This window comes from Phyllobates terribilis, unplaced genomic scaffold (genome assembly GCF_046119375.1).
Source record: "Phyllobates terribilis strain yellow unplaced genomic scaffold, ASM4611937v1 Scaffold_7__3_contigs__length_470593459, whole genome shotgun sequence".
In the NCBI taxonomy this organism is placed as follows: domain Eukaryota; kingdom Metazoa; phylum Chordata; class Amphibia; order Anura; family Dendrobatidae; genus Phyllobates; species Phyllobates terribilis.
In genome coordinates this window covers 257,162,966-257,180,530 of record NW_027362767.1, presented here as the reverse complement: position 1 = coordinate 257,180,530, position 17,565 = coordinate 257,162,966, and the positions used below count along the sequence as shown (strand labels likewise).

Genomic DNA, 17,565 nt, shown 5'->3' with positions numbered 1-17,565 from the left:
ATTGTGCTCTCCCATGCTGTTAACAGAGTTAGCTTTGCCTTTGCAGCTTTGGAGGAGAACTGATGCAGGCCAAATCCAGCTATGCGGCCAGCTTCAGAGCAGCGCTTGCAAGTACTGCGCTGCTTGCCTACCCCGACCACCTCAGCAGTCTTATCAGTGGTGATCAGTCTCCTAGGCAAGAAGCTAAGCACTTGCAAGCTTTTCACTATAAAGCATGCTCAGGAACTGGCCGGATCGCTGGTCTGGCCTGCACCAGTGCCGCCACACTTCTCCGATGCTAACCTCGGCAATGAGTAGTAAACTATAAAACTAAAAATCTCTCCATTCTTGAAAAGGGGGAGGATTTTTAATAAGATGTAAACTGCAAAATTGCTTGTTTTACAAGCACTTTGCAATTTTACCCATTTTAGAAGATGAGACAACCCCTTTAAATTAATACAACAGGTTATGTGCCATTTTGAACATGAATATTAGTAGTTAAAGGAGTGTTCCCAACTGGGAATTTAGGTATTATTTTTGTGTCGCGCCTTTCATTCTGTGTCCTGTCTCTTCTAGTGGCCATGCCTTTTGGATGTATCAGTGTCCGCAATGAGAAAACATATAACTGTTTCTCGGATATCACAGACAAGTATGAGATTGGCCAGCTCCTCTGTGCGTGAGTATTAATGCTTTTGGCAACTTTCTTGCCTTCTGTTTGACAGGCAGGTTTAGCGTTGTACGTGTATTCACTATGCCTTACCTCTGATTAATAGGAAGGAGTTTTGTGAAATATGCCTCGCCCGAGAGATGCAGACCGACCGTGTCTATGTCTGTAAAAAGTTTCTGAAAAAAGATGGCCGAAAAGTCAGGAGAGCAGCAAAGAACGAGATAATGATACTGAAAATGTAAGTAAACAGCCATGTACTGTTTATGTGATATTCTTGTGCTTTACAGGCACAGCTATGATCAGTGCCTCCAGCTCATCCCCATGATCTGTTGGAGTCTGGGGTTGTCTGAAATACTGTCACAACTCTGTTGTCGGGTTACCTGGGGCCAAGGGCTCCTTCCCTGTCTCTAACGCTTGGGGCGCCCTAGCTATCCCTGCTCCCCAGATTACTTATGATGATGACGACCCCGGGGCCACGTACCTTGCTGAGCTCCCGAATCAGCCCTATATCTGTCCCCTCACCCACCCAGGGAAGTGGTTAGGAATAGTTTATACACAAACCAGATTAACAAGGGAGGACGTACAGGGATAAATGAAAATACCAATCATACAAATAAGCACTCATAGACAACAGAAAGGAACACTGGGGAGAAAAAGAAGGAAAACCAAATAGTGAAGGATGAGGATTTGCACACAGCCAGAACACCAAGCAACAGTCACAGATCAACACTCCATACGCCTCTACCAACAACCAACTCTTCCACTCAACACCAGACAGTATAAGACTAACACTGGCAATCCAGATTGCCAGAGGCAAGTATTTAGAGGAGAGGGGAGTGGCCAACACTGAACAGCTGAAATCATCCAAGCAGGAAAGCTTCAGAAATTCTAAGCTGAACATTTTAACCCCTGCACCACTAACAGAAACCTGCACCGTTTAATATAAAGGAGAAGTGCTTCTAATCAGAGCAGGAGTACATGAAATCAGACACTGCGGTCTTTTGGCCCCTCTCTGTCATGGTAAACCCATCACAAATACTCTTCCAGCCTCACCAGTATAGATCTGGTGCCCTGAAGTCCCCACATTAGATAAAAGTTGTCTGAACTTATCGATTTCAGTGGAATCAGCCGACCATCTAATGTGTAATGGGGACTTCCTACTGTCCTCCCGTTCCTGTGTATGGGGGGAATCGGGAGAGATGGTCGACAGTTCAGCCAACAACTGTATTATCTGTATGGTCAGCTAACCTCCAAATTTCCTTGCCAAGACAAGGACCTAGTTGCCCTCCCCCCCACGGTATGCCCCTGACATATAGGTCAATCAATGCCTATTGACCCATGTGCATTTTAAAAAGCGATTTAGGCATAATAAGTGGTTTAGCAAACCATTTTTAAATACTCTATAAGTGGAGGCTACAAAGAGTGCCTGCGTCTCTGGAGGACCTAACACATCTATACATTTCACAGACAGCATATTGATTTTAATGGTTCCCGTGTAATGCTTAATTTCTCCTGCGGCATCAGTGATTGAAAACTGAACATTTGTTGACAGGTTTTCTTGCAGATTAGAGGTGTCTGATGGGGCTTAGTCCCGGTAGCAGAACACCCTGTGATTAGCTTATATTCAGGTGATCCTTCTAACAAAAAGGGGCTTGTAAATGGTGGAAAATGACTTCATCTCTTGGGATACCATTGAAAATATTGATCAAGTGTCCAATCACGGAGGTATGCTTTGGGGGGTTTTGCCTACAGATGCCTCCGATGTGTGCCACATTGATAGCCATAGATCGTCACACGTTCTCCATAGGCTGAAATGTTGTAAAAAGTATAATATATGGTTTACTCTTTTTTTTATGAGATGGCTTTGAATAGAATAGTGTAATGAAGGACAATATTACTAAAACTGGAAAAAAAAAAAGGCATATCGACACAAACCAGCCAGGTGGAGGCCATAAGGACCCACTTTGTTCTTTGTCAAATGTATAGGACCCTATCCGGATTCCCAAGGCATACGCTGTAAGCGCAGAGCAAATTCCGCCTCCATGGTTGTAACTGTAAGATAAACTGTAAGCTGAGAGAAGAAAAAAAATACACTATCTTCGATTTTTCTCAAGTCAATATATAAGGACTTGATTGGATTACGGTCAATAAGAAGCTGGGCTGCATCATAATGAGTCACTGGAGTCCCCTGAGTTTGGTGGCTATGAATCTCATAAGCCTTGCAGCTTTAATAACGTACCGCCATCTTCTCCCAGAGAGCAGTTTTATTGAGATTATTGTTTTCTTTCTTAAATGCCTCTTTGAGGAAGGAAGAAGTCATGTGGACTGCACCAGGCCGTCCTCCTATAAATCTTTTAAGACCAGGCAGATTGGGTTTTTACGTCTATGATTTAAACCAGGTTATATCGGAGGCTTTGTTGCTGTTTACGTTGTTTTTTTTGGGGGGGGTTTTGGCAGCGTGCAGCTCTACTTTTGTCATTGGAAGCCCAGACACCTCAGAGGAACCTCTCAGACTCCAATATAAGTCTATAGGGTCCATGGGCGCTTCTGGTGTCCGTCATGCTACTGATCCGTCATGGTGTTGTGGCTTTCATTATAAATGGAAATAGCAGCCAACTTTCCCTAGAAATAATTTAAGCGTTGGCACAAAAGTTCTTCAAAATTTCCATTTTTACATTCCTTGATTAAATGTGCTTCATTTTTTTTATTCATTAATTTCTCCTCTATTCACCCTCAAATCTGCATTCATAATTCCAGAGAGAAGTGCATTATGGGAGATTAGGAATACGTTACACAGTTAAAGCTGTTACATGTTTTGCCAGTCGGAGTGGTGATAAATGTCTGTTTTCAATGGCAACCCAACTAAATGTTGACCAGAGGAGAAGTGCAAAATATTTTTCTATTCGGATTTCTGGTAATTGAGCGCCTGAGGACTTTTCTGGTAATTTCTGGTAATTGAGCGCCTGAGGACTTTTCTGGTAATTTCTGGTAATTGAGCGCCTGAGGACTTTTCTGGTAATTTCTGGTAATTGAGCGCCTGAGGACTTTTCCCATTTTTTTCTTTTGCCTTTAGTAAATTTACAGTCAATCTCTCTGAGGACTGGTACATATTTATAAGTATTACTCCAGAACAGGGTAATCAATCAAGCCCAGAGCAGCTAGAAAATCCATTAATATTTTACTCTATTCTGGCTCCCGTCGTCTGTTTTCTATTCGGGGGAAGTAATCTTGGCTACCCGCCTGCCCACAAATGCTTCTCCTTACATCTACTCCATGCTCCTTTATGTTCTCACTTAATGCATCAGTGTATTCTGTATTTCTGAATGTCCCACCATTATTTTTTTCCGACATCTAAAGGGGAATTAGCTTCACTTTTAAAACTAATGCAGCCAGAGAAACTTTCTAAAAACTAATTTTTTTTATCTGTCGTCACACAACTCCCTGTATTGAGGATCTGTGTTCATCCTGCGCTTCCTCTTTCACTAATAGAATTCCTGAATCACAGTGAAAACTGACACTCACCTGGCAAGGGCTGAGAAACATATATCTCCAGCATCATACGCGGGTGGTGTAACGCGGCACGAGGCGGTAGCGGCACTCGTCTCCTCCTTTTACGCCCAGCGAGCTACATGAAAGTGTGGGTCCTGGTTGGGTTTTGGTGCTGTGAGGGCCGTGTGCCCGTGCCGGCCACCTGTAGCCAATGGTGTTGGCTGGCCTGGACTGTAGGTTCCGCAGTTCAATAAAGGAGACTCCCGTTCTATAACAGTCTTTACTGGACGGTAACTGGGTAAGGGTTATATACAAGGGATAGTGGGTACAAACTCTTATGGACGTTTCCTTCACAATAAAAAGCATTTTCGTTCACACAGTATCCTTCCTCCGTAGCCTACTCCAGGGCCGGGGAAGCACACGGTTTCGCCCTACTTCATCACAGCCTAGCTCGTCATCACAGTCCTGATCAGCAAGTCTCTCTACCTGCTCAACGACTCTGCGTCCTATTTCTTCCACTACTGGCGCCCTGGATCTATCGCTCTGGACCCCCACTAGTTCCACGAACTTAGTCCTGTTTAAGTCCGTTACCAGCAGCGTTTTGCAAGCTCAGGGTTTCTCACGTCGTCCTATCCAAGGACTTCTTTTCTGGAAGGCCACTCTGTCTCGTCAGTCACTTTAGGATCTCGCTACTCCCTTGTCCCTTAAGTCTCGTTTCCTCAGTAGTTCACCCAAAACGGCAGCACTGCTCACAGACACTTCCTATTACTAGAGAGCTTGTCCCTATCTAACTAACTACAGGAAGCAGTCACTGGCTGTAACACAAACCCCTCCCACTATGGGCTAGTCCCAAACATTAACTCTATCTTACCCTAATGTCATTACCTAACTACACTCAACCTTATACTGCCTATCTTATGTCCTAAACCCTACAGTACACGTCCTTACATTACCTATCTTGTACACTATGCATAACCATATCACAATATATTACAACTCAATTCACATGACATAATATATACAAAGATGCAGGACATAGTACACATAACGCGATTGGTGGGTGTTTTCAGGGGTAGGAACGCGACAGTCCAGTCCATCACCCTCACAGAGGAAAGCTAGGTGATACTCATTGTTGCTTATAATTTCTGCATTTAGTTAAGACTAAGATCAGGATACATAGAAATGGCCAAATTCTTCATCTTATCTTCATTTAGTTCCTGCTTTCCTATAATTCTCCTCCTTACAGAAACCTTCGATGAATTCTTCTAGAAGCAGTAAAAATGATTTTATTTCTGCCACTGTAAACAGATTTATTAAGCTCTGAGTCCCTAGACATAGGCGCGAGCATTTTGCAGCTTGCTAGAAGAACTGAATGCAGAGTTTATATCATTTACAGGCCACAACAATGAAAAGGTCTTTAAATAATGCAATATAAGTAATATAAAAACGTGTTTACATCAGGGCAGACACAACTTCAGTACAAAGAATCAACCGTTTCAACAATATAGGGACCTTGTCGGCACGTTTTCACATATGGCAGTAGTGGTATGGCCATATCGTTAGTTATCCTCCAATAAAAATAATACTTTTTTTTTATAGTGATCCGATGTGCCAGTCATGAGAAATCTACTGTAGAAGTTATATGCAAATCAATCTAGAAGTGCACTGGGGGCGTGTCATTGCACTTGGAGGAGGTTCCAATGCAATGACCTGCCCCCACTGCACTTTCATCCTTATTTGCTTATGATTTCTATAACCCCTGGCAAAAATTATGGAATCACCGGGCTCGGAGGATGTTCATTCAGTTGTTTAATGTTGTTAAAAAAAGCAGATCACAGACATGGCCCAAAACTAAAGTCATTTCAAATGGCAACTTTATGGCTTTAAGAAACACTAAAAGAAATCAAGAAAAAAATGTGGTACTCAGTAAGGGTAATTTTTTTCAGACCAAGCAGAGGGAAAAAATTATGGAATCAATCAATTCTGGAGCCATGAATCATGTCAGTCCACTTGGTGCAACAGCTCTCCAAGGTGTGATCACTCCTTTTTAGATGCAGGGCTTCTTATTGGCAACTTTGCATCATTTTGTAGCAATATAGGAGTAAGAAATATCTGATAGCCAGTCGTACTCATAGGAGCTTAGTCAAACCAAATCATTGTAAATAGTATATTCTCTAAACGGGCTAAAGTCAGAAGTGGGGATTATAAAAATCAGTACTGTAAACCAGAGGTCCCCAACCGCCGGTCCGCGGACCAGGACCGGGCCGTTGGGGTTTTTCAGCCGGTCCGCGGCGCCGCTGACAGCAGAGAACATTATGCAGGACGGGGTGGGGCGTCGGGCGGGTCTTAGTGACGCGGCCCTCCTGCACAGCATGGTGTGTTCCTGACGGGGTGGGGCGTCGGGCGGGTCTTAGTGACGCGGCCCTCCTGCACAGCATGGTGTGTTCCTGACGGGGTGGGGCGTCGGGCGGGTCTTAGTGACGCGGCCCTCCTGCACAGCATGGTGTGTTCCTGACGGGGTGGGGCGGCAGGCTCTCCTCACTGACACGCCCCCGGCAGAACATGTTATGTGGGGCGTGCTGGGGCAGCAGACTGGCTTCAGTGACGCGGCTCCCGGTACCGGTGTTCAGTGTGTAGCGCTGCTAAGCAGCAGCGCTGTATACACTGACGCTCAATGTACAATGCTGCTACTTAGCAGCGCTGTACACCGAGGTCCCGCCAGCATCCTCCCCATACAGCTCCACCCCTCCATAACCCCACCCCCATATGACCAAAGCCCCGCCCCCACCCCCACCGGGCCGTGGAAAACTGGTCTTGCTTAAAGCCGGTCCCTGGTGCAAAAAAGGTTGGGGACCTCTGCTGTAAACAGTAGGGACCACAAGGATCAGTACTTGAAGCAGTGGGGACCACAAGAATGAGTACTGGGAGCAGTGGGGACCACATGAATCAGTACTGGGAACAGTAGGGACCACAGGAATCAGTACTGGGAGCAGTGGGGACCACATGAATCAGTACTGGGAGCAGTGGGGACCACAGGAATCAGTACTGGGAGCAGTGGGGACCACAGGAATCAGTACTGGGAACAGTAGGGACCACAGGAATCAGTACTGGGAGCAGTGGGGACCACAGGAATCAGTACTGGGAACAGTAGGGACCACAGGAATCAGTACTGGGAGCAGTGGGGACCACATGAATCAGTACTGGGAGCAGTGGGGACCACAGGAATCAGTACTGGGAGCAGTGGGGACCACAGGAATCAGTACTGGGAACAGTAGGGACCACAGGAATCAGTACTGGGAGCAGTGGGGACCACAGGAATCAGTACTGGGAGCAGTGGGGACCACATGAATCAGTACTGGGAGCAGTGGAGACCACAGGAATCAGTACTGGGAGCAGTGGGGACCACATGAATCAGTACTGGGAGCAGTGGGGACCACAGGAATCAGTACTGGGAGCAGTGGGGACCACAGGAATCAGTACTGGGAACAGTAGGGACCACAGGAATCAGTACTGGGAGCAGTGGGGACCACAGGAATCAGTACTGGGAGCAGTGGGGACCACATGAATCAGTACTGGGAGCAGTGGGGACCACAAGGATCAGTACTGGAAACAGTGCGGACCACAAGGATCGGTACTGGAAACAGTGCAGACCACAAGGATCGGTACTGGAAACAGTGCGGACCACAAGGATCGGTACTGGAAACAGTGCAGATCACAAGTATCTGGGTGCAGTGGGGACCAGAAGAATCAGTACTGCTTTTTCTGCTGCAATGTCACACAGTCATGAACAAGAGTGGCGCTATTTCCAGGAAAAAAGTTGAGCTTTCTTTAACTCCTACATAAGCTCTTTAATGAATCAGTTTTTAATCCTTTCCCATTGGCCATCGGCTTGTTTCTTGTAAGAGCGGGGCTTTCCGTCAGGAAATACAGATACTTGTGGACGTGGATTGTCCTTTAGTTACTGGAGTGAAGATTTCATGCGTTGGACTTATATGTATAAATACACTTACATGTATAAATACATGTGTGGTCAATACTAGGACTGGCACATGACTTATTCTCCCCAAGGACTCTACAAAGGACCAGGAGACATTCATTACATGTGGAGGAAAAGAAGATTCTGGCATCTAAATAGGAAAGAGTTCTTTACAGTTAGAGCAGTCAGACTGTTGAAATAAGGAATAATGGCAGAGACTATAACAATATTTTAATAAGATGCTTTTTCTAATATATAAGTGAGACCTAATATAAGGAATTTAAGGATCCTGTCTCAGAACCCCACAACTATCATGTGCCATTTAGGTCTTGTCCTCTTATCTTATCCAGAGGCTCGCTCTAACTCCAGGCCTCGGGAGGAGATTATGGCTTCTGTAAGGTTCCAAAAAGCTGTATTTTCATATCCAGGGGCTCCCCAAGACAACCATGGCCCCCACTTTGCTGGGACATATGACATCACTGTATCCAATGTAGTGACATAATTTAAAGCAGTAGGCCCCATTGGACAATACCATTATTTAGCGTGTTCTGGCCTTTTAAGTTGGATGCTAATTTGAGCCCCTTTTTTATATACCCTAAAAGGGTAAAAAACAAACAAACCTATAATTGGATGATTTAAGATGATTAATTCATGGCGTTGAGGCAGGGTCAGATTAAGACCCGCATGTGCAGTTCTCTCCCTGTCAATTCAGAAGAAAACGAGTTAGTGTACCAAAATTTGGGGAAGGGAGTTAATGCAATTTTTCATTTTAAGAACTGAAGCCTCTCCTAGCCAGTGAGTGATGTGCCGGCTATTCTGGGCACTGTGACCGCCTTCTATGTATCACTGTGACAATCCGCGGTGATCTGCAGGGAGTTTCTCTTTCATACATATTTATCAGTTATTTTGCCCCAGTTTCCTGTGACACAAGGCCCAATTGTGTTTTTATTTGCGGTACAATTTGATGACAGCGGCAGTTTTAAAAATACAGAACAATAGTGCAGCGGGCGTCCTGTATGAAATCCACCGCCACCACCGCATCGTGGAAGGTATTCTCGGCAGGTTTACCTTCTGTTAATGAGCGGCATCACAGCGACTGTCACGCAGGTGCTCTCATTTCTACACTGAGCCTGAGCACATGCTGCTAAGTATATTCTCCTGACAAAAGTACATTAAAATATATTACCGCCATTATCTGAGGATATTTTTAACACCGCCCTAAATATAATGCAGATTTATATAGAAGCTGGTGCATAATGATGATGGGAAGTTCAGGAGCGGGCAGCCATGACTCTGCCCCTAAGATAGCAAATTGTTGCTCCCGTACATTCTTCCCTCTGCTTTTCCTGTGTAATATTCATGAATCAAGAAGCTCTGGATGAACATTAATACAGTACGTGAACATACATATTTCACATGTGTATTATTCCCTGAAGTTTTCAGAAGCGCTGGCAAACATTCTCAAACTTTCTGCCATTGCCCCATGCTATTTATGGCAGCCTGTGCTGCAGTGACAGACCCCAGACAACCATGAATGGCATCCATATTCTGCTACTGCAAAAAAAAAACTATGAAAACTTCCCGGGAAATTCTACTGTTTGCCTGCGGTTATTATGTGTGGGTACAACAGGTCATTGCTGCTGCAATATAAGCAGAGACTGGCAGGGGCCCCCGGGCATCAATTCAGGAGCGATGACAGCGGAGAATGAGCCACATTTAAGGTGTAAGGTGTGTTTTGCGTCTTTTTTTAAGCTTATTTTATGTGTGTTCTTCTGTGTTTTTATTTTTTTTTTTCATTTCACCGCTGTGGGCGCGGTTCAGGGTTTCAAAAAGTTTTCTTGTGATTCGTCATGTGCAACTTTCCCCGCAAATGTACTCCAGTCACCACCCCTTGAGTGATTTTTTTTTATATTCCATTTCTTTTGACAAAACGTGTAACTTTTTCGTGCTAAAAAAGGTTAAAGATAAATATAAAAAACTTTTTTTTTTTCTTTACTTCGTAAAATTCACGAACCGCGTGTTTGATTTTAAAGAATTTTGCAGAAAAAATAGCAACGAATATCACAAGGCATAAAAGAAAAGAGATTTTACAAAAATCCGCTAATGATGAATCTGGCGCCATTCGGTCTTCTATTTTTTTTCTCAGCAGGCCCGACCATTTTTTTTTAAAGTTTTATGCCAAGAGGCGGTGTCTATTACATTAGAAATGACCTACCTTGGGCACATTTCTTGAGGTGGGGCCGCTGAAAGATGCACTAAATTCATAGAAGAGGCGTACCCCTCTTAATAATTTGGAGCATCTTATTTCAGTGCACGCTTCAATACTGGTGTAATAATTTTTTCATTTTGCTACATTTTGGTGTAGCAACAGGTTCCCTTTAAAAAAATGAATGCTGAATTTAGCTTTGAGTGTGAGCGGAGAAGAAAAATCCCGTAACTAAAATTAGATGATGGGACTAAAATAGACAAAGTATTTAAAGTAACTGAGCATCATCCCGGAAGACCAGCTGCCATAGCCTTCATTTTCCTTGCTGTAGCGGATGTAAAGTATTACATGATGGACATTGTAAATAAATGGTTGACCCCTTACATAAAGGAGCACATCTGGCAGATGTTTGCAACTATAATCTCCATCATCTATCATATCCATATAGGATTGATAGAAAGGCCTGGTATTTATTTTTCCATTTCAGCAGATTTAACATAGGGGAGTTTCAAATGTAGCAGTGAAGTTTAGTTGTTGGTGGAGCTCGGAAGATGAATTGGGACAAAGATACTAAACATTTCTTGTAGATTTAGAGAGTAAAATGTTGCAAAAAGAGGTTTCCTTTCGCTTCAGGATAAAACTGTATAACTTCTATATCCCTGTGTATCTGAATGTGTATTTTCAATATCTTTAAGGGGCAGCAGGTCTCATTCTTTGTCCAGTAATGAGAGATTTATCCCCCAGAACAGCTGCTCGTTGTAAATCCCGCAGTGATCTATTCTTTCTAATGCAGAGTTTAATGTATATGGTGGTCGCCTCCAAATGATGGCAGTAGCAAAAGTACAACTCTCAGCATGCATAGACTGCCCCAGGGGTTGTAGTTACTAGAAAGCAGGAGAGGCACAAGCCAGGGACAATGATAAATGGTGGATCAGGAAGAGGAGACAATGGGAAGCCGAGAGATTGCTGACATTGTGAGCACCAGTTCTGCTGCCATTTTATGTCTTATCTTCTGTTCTTCTTCTCTAGGGTGAATCATCCAAACATCCTGCAGCTGATCGATACTTTTGAAACCAAGAAAGAATTTTATATTATTCAAGAATTGTAAGTTTCAATGTTTGCTTTATAGAAGCTGTACATGGTGTAGTGACCGGAGGGAACATGTGCATATTGACTGCAGGGGACGGGCCACATGCGGACGAACTGCAGGGGACGGGCCACATACGGATGAACTGCAGGCAACGGGCCACGGGTGTACGAACTGCAGGGGACGGGCCACGGGTGTACAAACTGCAGGGGACGGGCCACGGGTGTACAAACTACAGGGCACAGGCCACATGCGTACGAACTGCAGGGGACGGGCCACGTGCATACGAACTGCAGGGGACGGGCCACATGCGTACGAACTGCAGGGGACGGGCCACATGCGGACGAACTGCAGGGGACGGGCCACGTGCATACGAACTGCAGGGGACGGGCCACATGCGTACGAACTGCAGGGGACGGGCCACGGGTGTACAAACTGCAGGGGACGGGCCACAGGTGTACAAACTGCAGGCGACGGGCCACGGGTGTACGAACTGCAGGGGACGGGCCACGGGTGTACGAACTGCAGGGGACGGGCCACATGCGGACAAACTGCAGGGGACGGGCCACGGGTGTACGAACTGCAGGGGACGGGCCACGGGTGTACAAACTGCAGGGGACGGGCCACGGGTGTACAAACTACAGGGCACAGGCCACATGCGTACGAACTGCAGGGGACGGGCCACGTGCATACGAACGGCAGGGGACGGGCCACGTGCATACGAACTGCAGGGGACGGGCCACGTGCATACGAACTGCAGGGGCAGGCCACGTGCATACGAACTGCAGGGGACGGGCCACGTGCGTACGAACTGCAGGGGACGGGCCACGTGCGTACGAACTGCAGGGGCAGGCCACGTGCGTACGAACTGCAGGGGATGGGCCACATACGGACGAACTGCAGGGGACGGGCCACGTGCGTACGAACTGCAGGGGACGGGCCACGTGCATACGAACTACAGGGGACGGGCCACGTGCATACAAACTGCAGGGGACGGGCCACGTGCGTACGAACTGCAGGGGACGGGCCACGTGCATACAAACTGCAGGGGCAGGCCACGTGCGTACGAACTGCAGGGGACGGGCCACGTGCGTACGAACTGCAGGGGACGGGCCACGTGCCTACGAACTGCAGGGGCGGGCCACGTGCATACGAACTGCAGGGGCGGGCCACGTGCGTATGAACTGCAGGGGACGGGCCACGTGCATACGAACTGCAGGAGACGGGCCACGTGCATACGAACTGCAGGGGCGGGCCACGTGCGTGTGAACTGCAGGGGACGGGCCACGTGCATACGAACTGCAGGGGACGGGCCACGTGCGTACGAACTGCAGGAGACGGGCCACGTGCATACGAACTGCAGGGGCGGGCCACGTGCGTACGAACTGCAGAGGACGGGACACATGTGTACGAATTTCAGGAGACGGACCACGTGCGTACGAACTGCAGGGAACGGACCATGTGCATACGAACTGCAGGGGACGGACCACGTGCGTACAAACTGCAGGGAACGGACCATGTGCATACGAACAGCAGGGAACGGACCATGTGCATATGAACTGCAGGGGACGGGCCACATGCGTACGAACTGTAGGAGACGGGCCACCTGTGTATGAACTGCATAGGACTGGCCACGTGCATATGAACTGCAGGGAACGGACCATGTGCATACGAACAGCAGGGAACGGACCATGTGCATATGAACTGCAGGGGACGGGCCACATGCGTACGAACTGTAGGAGACGGGCCACCTGTGTATGAACTGCATAGGACTGGCCACGTGCATATGAACTGCAGGGAACGGACCATGTGCATACAAACTGCAGGGAACGGACCATGTGCATACGAACTGCAGGGGACGGACCACGTGCGTACAAACTGCAGGGAACGGACCATGTGCATACGAACAGCAGGGAACGGACCATGTGCATATGAACTGCAGGGGACGGGCCACATGCGTACGAACTGTAGGAGATGGGCCACCTGTGTATGAACTGCATAGGACTGGCCACGTGCATATGAACTGCAGGGGCGGGCCACGTGCGTACGAACTGCAGGGGACGGGCCACGTGCGTACGAACTGCATGTAAGGACACTGATCCTAACAGTTTAAAGCCATCTCTCATGCATACTACTGGTTGTTTTTTTTACAAATATCTTTGGTTACCAAATCTGGAGTTATTGTTACCTCTGCATTTGTTGACTCAGATTCCGCCTTAGATCTCATTCACAGTGATTTTGGTATCGAGTATGGGTACACAGTGTCAGCTCTCGGTCATCCTATTCAAGTATCCCCAATTGATAATTCTCCAATTACCCAAAGTCACGTTACTTCTAAGGTTGAGAATGTGTGCATGAGAGTGGGAGTGTTACACACAGAATCTATGTCTTTTATGGTCTTTCCTCCATTAACAGCTAAAATTGTGCTGGGTATGCCCTGCTTGATGAAATACAATCCTTCCATGAATTGGGGGAGTCGCGCGAGGTTAAGTCTCAGGGGAATTTTTGTTTTTCCAATTGTTTGTCTAAATCTCTGGCATCCATGAGATCTCTTCTTCCAGATTTTATACAGGATTTTGAGGATGTTTTTTCTGAGACTGAATGTGAAGTTCTTCCCCCACACAGGTCATATGATGATTGTGCTATTGAATTTATACCAGGGGCCAAATTACCTAAATCTCGACTGTTTAATCTCTCTCTTCCGGAAAAACAATCCTTGAAGAAGTACATTCAAAAGAGTCTCTCCAAGGGTCACATAAGGCCTTACACCTCACCAGTCGCTGTGGAATTTTTCTTTTTTTGTTAAGAATAAAGATGGAGATTTGAGTCCTTGTTTGGATTTTAGAGAGATTAATAAAATAACTGTAACCCATACCCGTTACCTCTTATTCCTGATCTGTTTAATCAACTAGCGGGGGCCAAGTGGTTTTCTAAACTGGATCTGAGAGGGCCATATACAGTAATGGCCGAAAGTGATGGCACCCTTGAAATTGTTCCAGAAAATGAAGTATTTTGTAATTATTGCAATTTCACGTTTTGTTATACCCATGTTTATTTCCTTTGTGTATATTGCAACAACACAAAAAATAAGGAAAAATTACAAATTGGACATAATGTCACACAAAACCTTAAAAATGGGCAGGACAAATTTGTTGTCATCTTACCAAAATTGTGGGTAAACAACTTTTTTTCAAGCATGTGATGCTCGTTCAAACTCACCTGTGTCAAGTAAATGGTGTGGGCAATATGAAAATCACGCCTGAAACCAGATAAAAAGGGGAGAACTTGACTCAGTCTTTGCATTGTGTGTCTGTGTGTGCTACATTAAGCATGGAGAACAGAAAGAGGAGAAGAGAACTGTCTGAGGACTTGAGAACAAAAATTGTTGAACAATATCAGCAATCTCAAAGTTACAAGTCCATCTCCAGAGATCTTTATGTTCCTTTGTCCACGGTATGCAACATAATCAAGAAGTTTACAACCCATGGCACTGTAGCTAATCTCTCTAGACGTGGACGGCAGAGAAAAATTGATAAAAGGCTGAAACGCAGGATAGTCCGGATGGTGGATAAGAAGACACAATCAAGTTCCAAAGAAATTCAAGCTGTCCTGCAGGCTCAGGGTGCATCAGTGTCAGCGCAAACTATCTGTCGACATTTGAATGAAATGAAACGCTATGGCAGGAGACTCATGAGCACCCCACTGCTGACACAGAGACATAAAGAAGCTAGACTGCAGTTTACCAAAATGTACGTGAGTAAGCCAAAATCCTTCCGGGAAAGCATCTTGTGGACAGATGAAACCAAGATAGAGCTTTTTGGTAAAGCGTATCCTTCTGTTTACCAAAAACGGAATGAGGACTACAAAGTAAAGAACATAGTAACTACAGTCAAATATGATGGAGGTTCAAATTGTTTTGGGGTTGTTTTGTTGCCTCTGGCACTTGGTGCCTTGATTGTGCACAAGGCATCATGAAATCTGAAGAGTATCAAATGTAGTGCCCAGTGTCAGAAAGCTGTGTTTGCATCCTCGGTCATGGGTCTTCCAGCAGGACAATGACCTCAAACATACTTTCTAGAAGCCCCCAGAAATGGATGGAAACAAAGCGCTGGAGAGTTCTGAAGTGTCAGCAATGAATCCGGATCTAAATCCCATTGAACACCTGTGGAGAGATCTTACAATTGCTGCTGGGAGAAAGTGCCCTTTAAATATGAGAGACCTGGAGTAGTGTTTGCAAAAGGAGAAAAATTCAAAATTCCAGTTGAGGAGTGTAAGAAGCTTGTTTATTGCAGTTATTTATTCAAAAGGCTGTGCAACAAAATATTAAGTTGAGGGTGCCAACAATTTTGTCCAAAAAAAGGCAAATTGGACATAATTTCACACGAACCCCAAAAGTGGGGTTTCGTGTGAAATTACGGTATGTCCAATTTGCTTTTATTTCAGTTTTATTATGTTGTTCCACTACACACAAAGGGAATAAACATGTGTATAACACAACATCTGTAATTGCAATTATTTTCTGGAAAAAATACTTCATTTGCTGGAACAATTTAAAGGTTACCATCACTTTCGGCCATGACGTTACCCTACAATACTCCCGAAGGTCACTCTGAGAATTTGGTGATGCCATTCAGTTTGACAAATGCTCCTCCTGTATTTCAGTACTTCATAAATTATATTTTTTCTATTTGGTGGGTAGATATGTGGTGGTGATATACTTGGAGTATATTTTGATCTACTCAGGTTCTCGTGAGGAGCATCGGGAGCATGTTCGACAGGTGCGTCAGGTTCTTCGTGACAATTAGTGTTGAGCGAGTATGTTCTTTTCCGAGTATGCTCGGGCCGAGCTCCGAGTAGTTACAGCTGCTCGCGATATGTTTGAATCGCTCCCGTGTGCATGATTTGCAACTGTTTGACAGCTTTATTACATGTGAGGAATGTGTAAGAAATAGACATTCCTCCCATGTATTAAAACTGTCAAACAGTCACAAATCATGCACACAGGAGCGATTCAAACATATCACCGAGCAGCTGTAACTACTCGGTGCTCGCCCGAGCATACTCGCCGAAACGGTTAAGAGAACATACTCGCTCAACACTAGTGACAATCATTTGTTTGCCAAATTAGAGAAGTGTCAGTTTCAGCTGCAGCAGATTCATTTTTTTTGGGTCATCTGGTTTCTGCTGAAGGTTTTCAAATGGATCCTGTTAAAGTACAGGCCTTTGATTGGGCGCAACCTGCTAACCTTAAAGCTTTACAGAGGTTCTTAGGTTTTGCTAAATATTATTGCAAGTTCATTAAAAACTTCTCAGTCATAGTCAAACCTCTTACTGATATGACTAAGAAAGGTGCTGACTTTACCTCTTGGTTTTCTGAGGAAGTTGATGCTTTTGTTGCTCTCAATTAAGCCTTTTCAAAGCTCCAGTCCTCAGTCAACCTGATGTTGATTTGCCTTTTGTAGTTGAGGTAGTTGCCTCTTCTGTAGGGATGGGTGCTGTTGTTTTACAGAAGAAGGAGGGTTACTTTCACCCTTGTGTTTTTATTTGCGAAAATTCCCAGAAACCAAGTCCAACTATGATATAGGCGATCGGGAACTCTTTGCGGTTAAGAGATCTTTCAAGGAATGGAGACATTGGTTGGAGGGGGCTAGGCATAGAGTAACGGTCTTTATTGATAACAAAAATATACTGTATGTTGACGCTGAATGGCTGAATGCTAGACAGGTCTGGTGGGCTCTCTTTTTCGCTCGGTTTGATTTCTCTGTGACATATCTTACTGATACTAAGAATGTTAAGAAGGAAGCCTTATCACATAGTTTCATTCCGGAGTTGAGGGACGAAAATCTAGTCAAAAGTTTTAGTGAAGAGGTGGTGGTGGATGCTTTGGATATCGATCTCAGAAAGAGCATTATGGAGGCTTAGGATGGAGCACCGGAGGGCTTGCCACTCGGAAAGTTTTTTTGTGCCTTTTTCTCTTCACATTGATCTTCTTAACGAAGTACATGACTTGGTGGTGGCTGGACATCCTGGTTCCTCTGCCACCTGGAGAGCTGTTTCCAGGTCCTTATGGTGACAGAGTGCTCGAAAAGATGTGGATGAGTATGTCCATAAGTGCAGGATTTGCACCAGGTCTAAAGCCTTCTGCCATGCCCCGGCAGGGT

General features: G+C 45.4%; 1 protein-coding gene across 1 annotated transcript in view; it reads left to right on the top strand.

Annotated features, from left to right (window-relative positions):
- Positions 1-17,565, top strand: part of LOC141153125 (caM kinase-like vesicle-associated protein) — a 136,224-nt gene that overhangs the window by 110,049 nt on the left and 8,610 nt on the right. The window contains exons 2-4 of the mRNA XM_073637813.1: positions 556-655; positions 753-884; positions 11,347-11,421. Coding sequence (XP_073493914.1) covers positions 561-655; positions 753-884; positions 11,347-11,421 — 302 coding nt within the window. The 5' untranslated portion in view covers positions 556-560. The remainder of the gene's footprint in view (positions 1-555; positions 656-752; positions 885-11,346; positions 11,422-17,565) is intronic.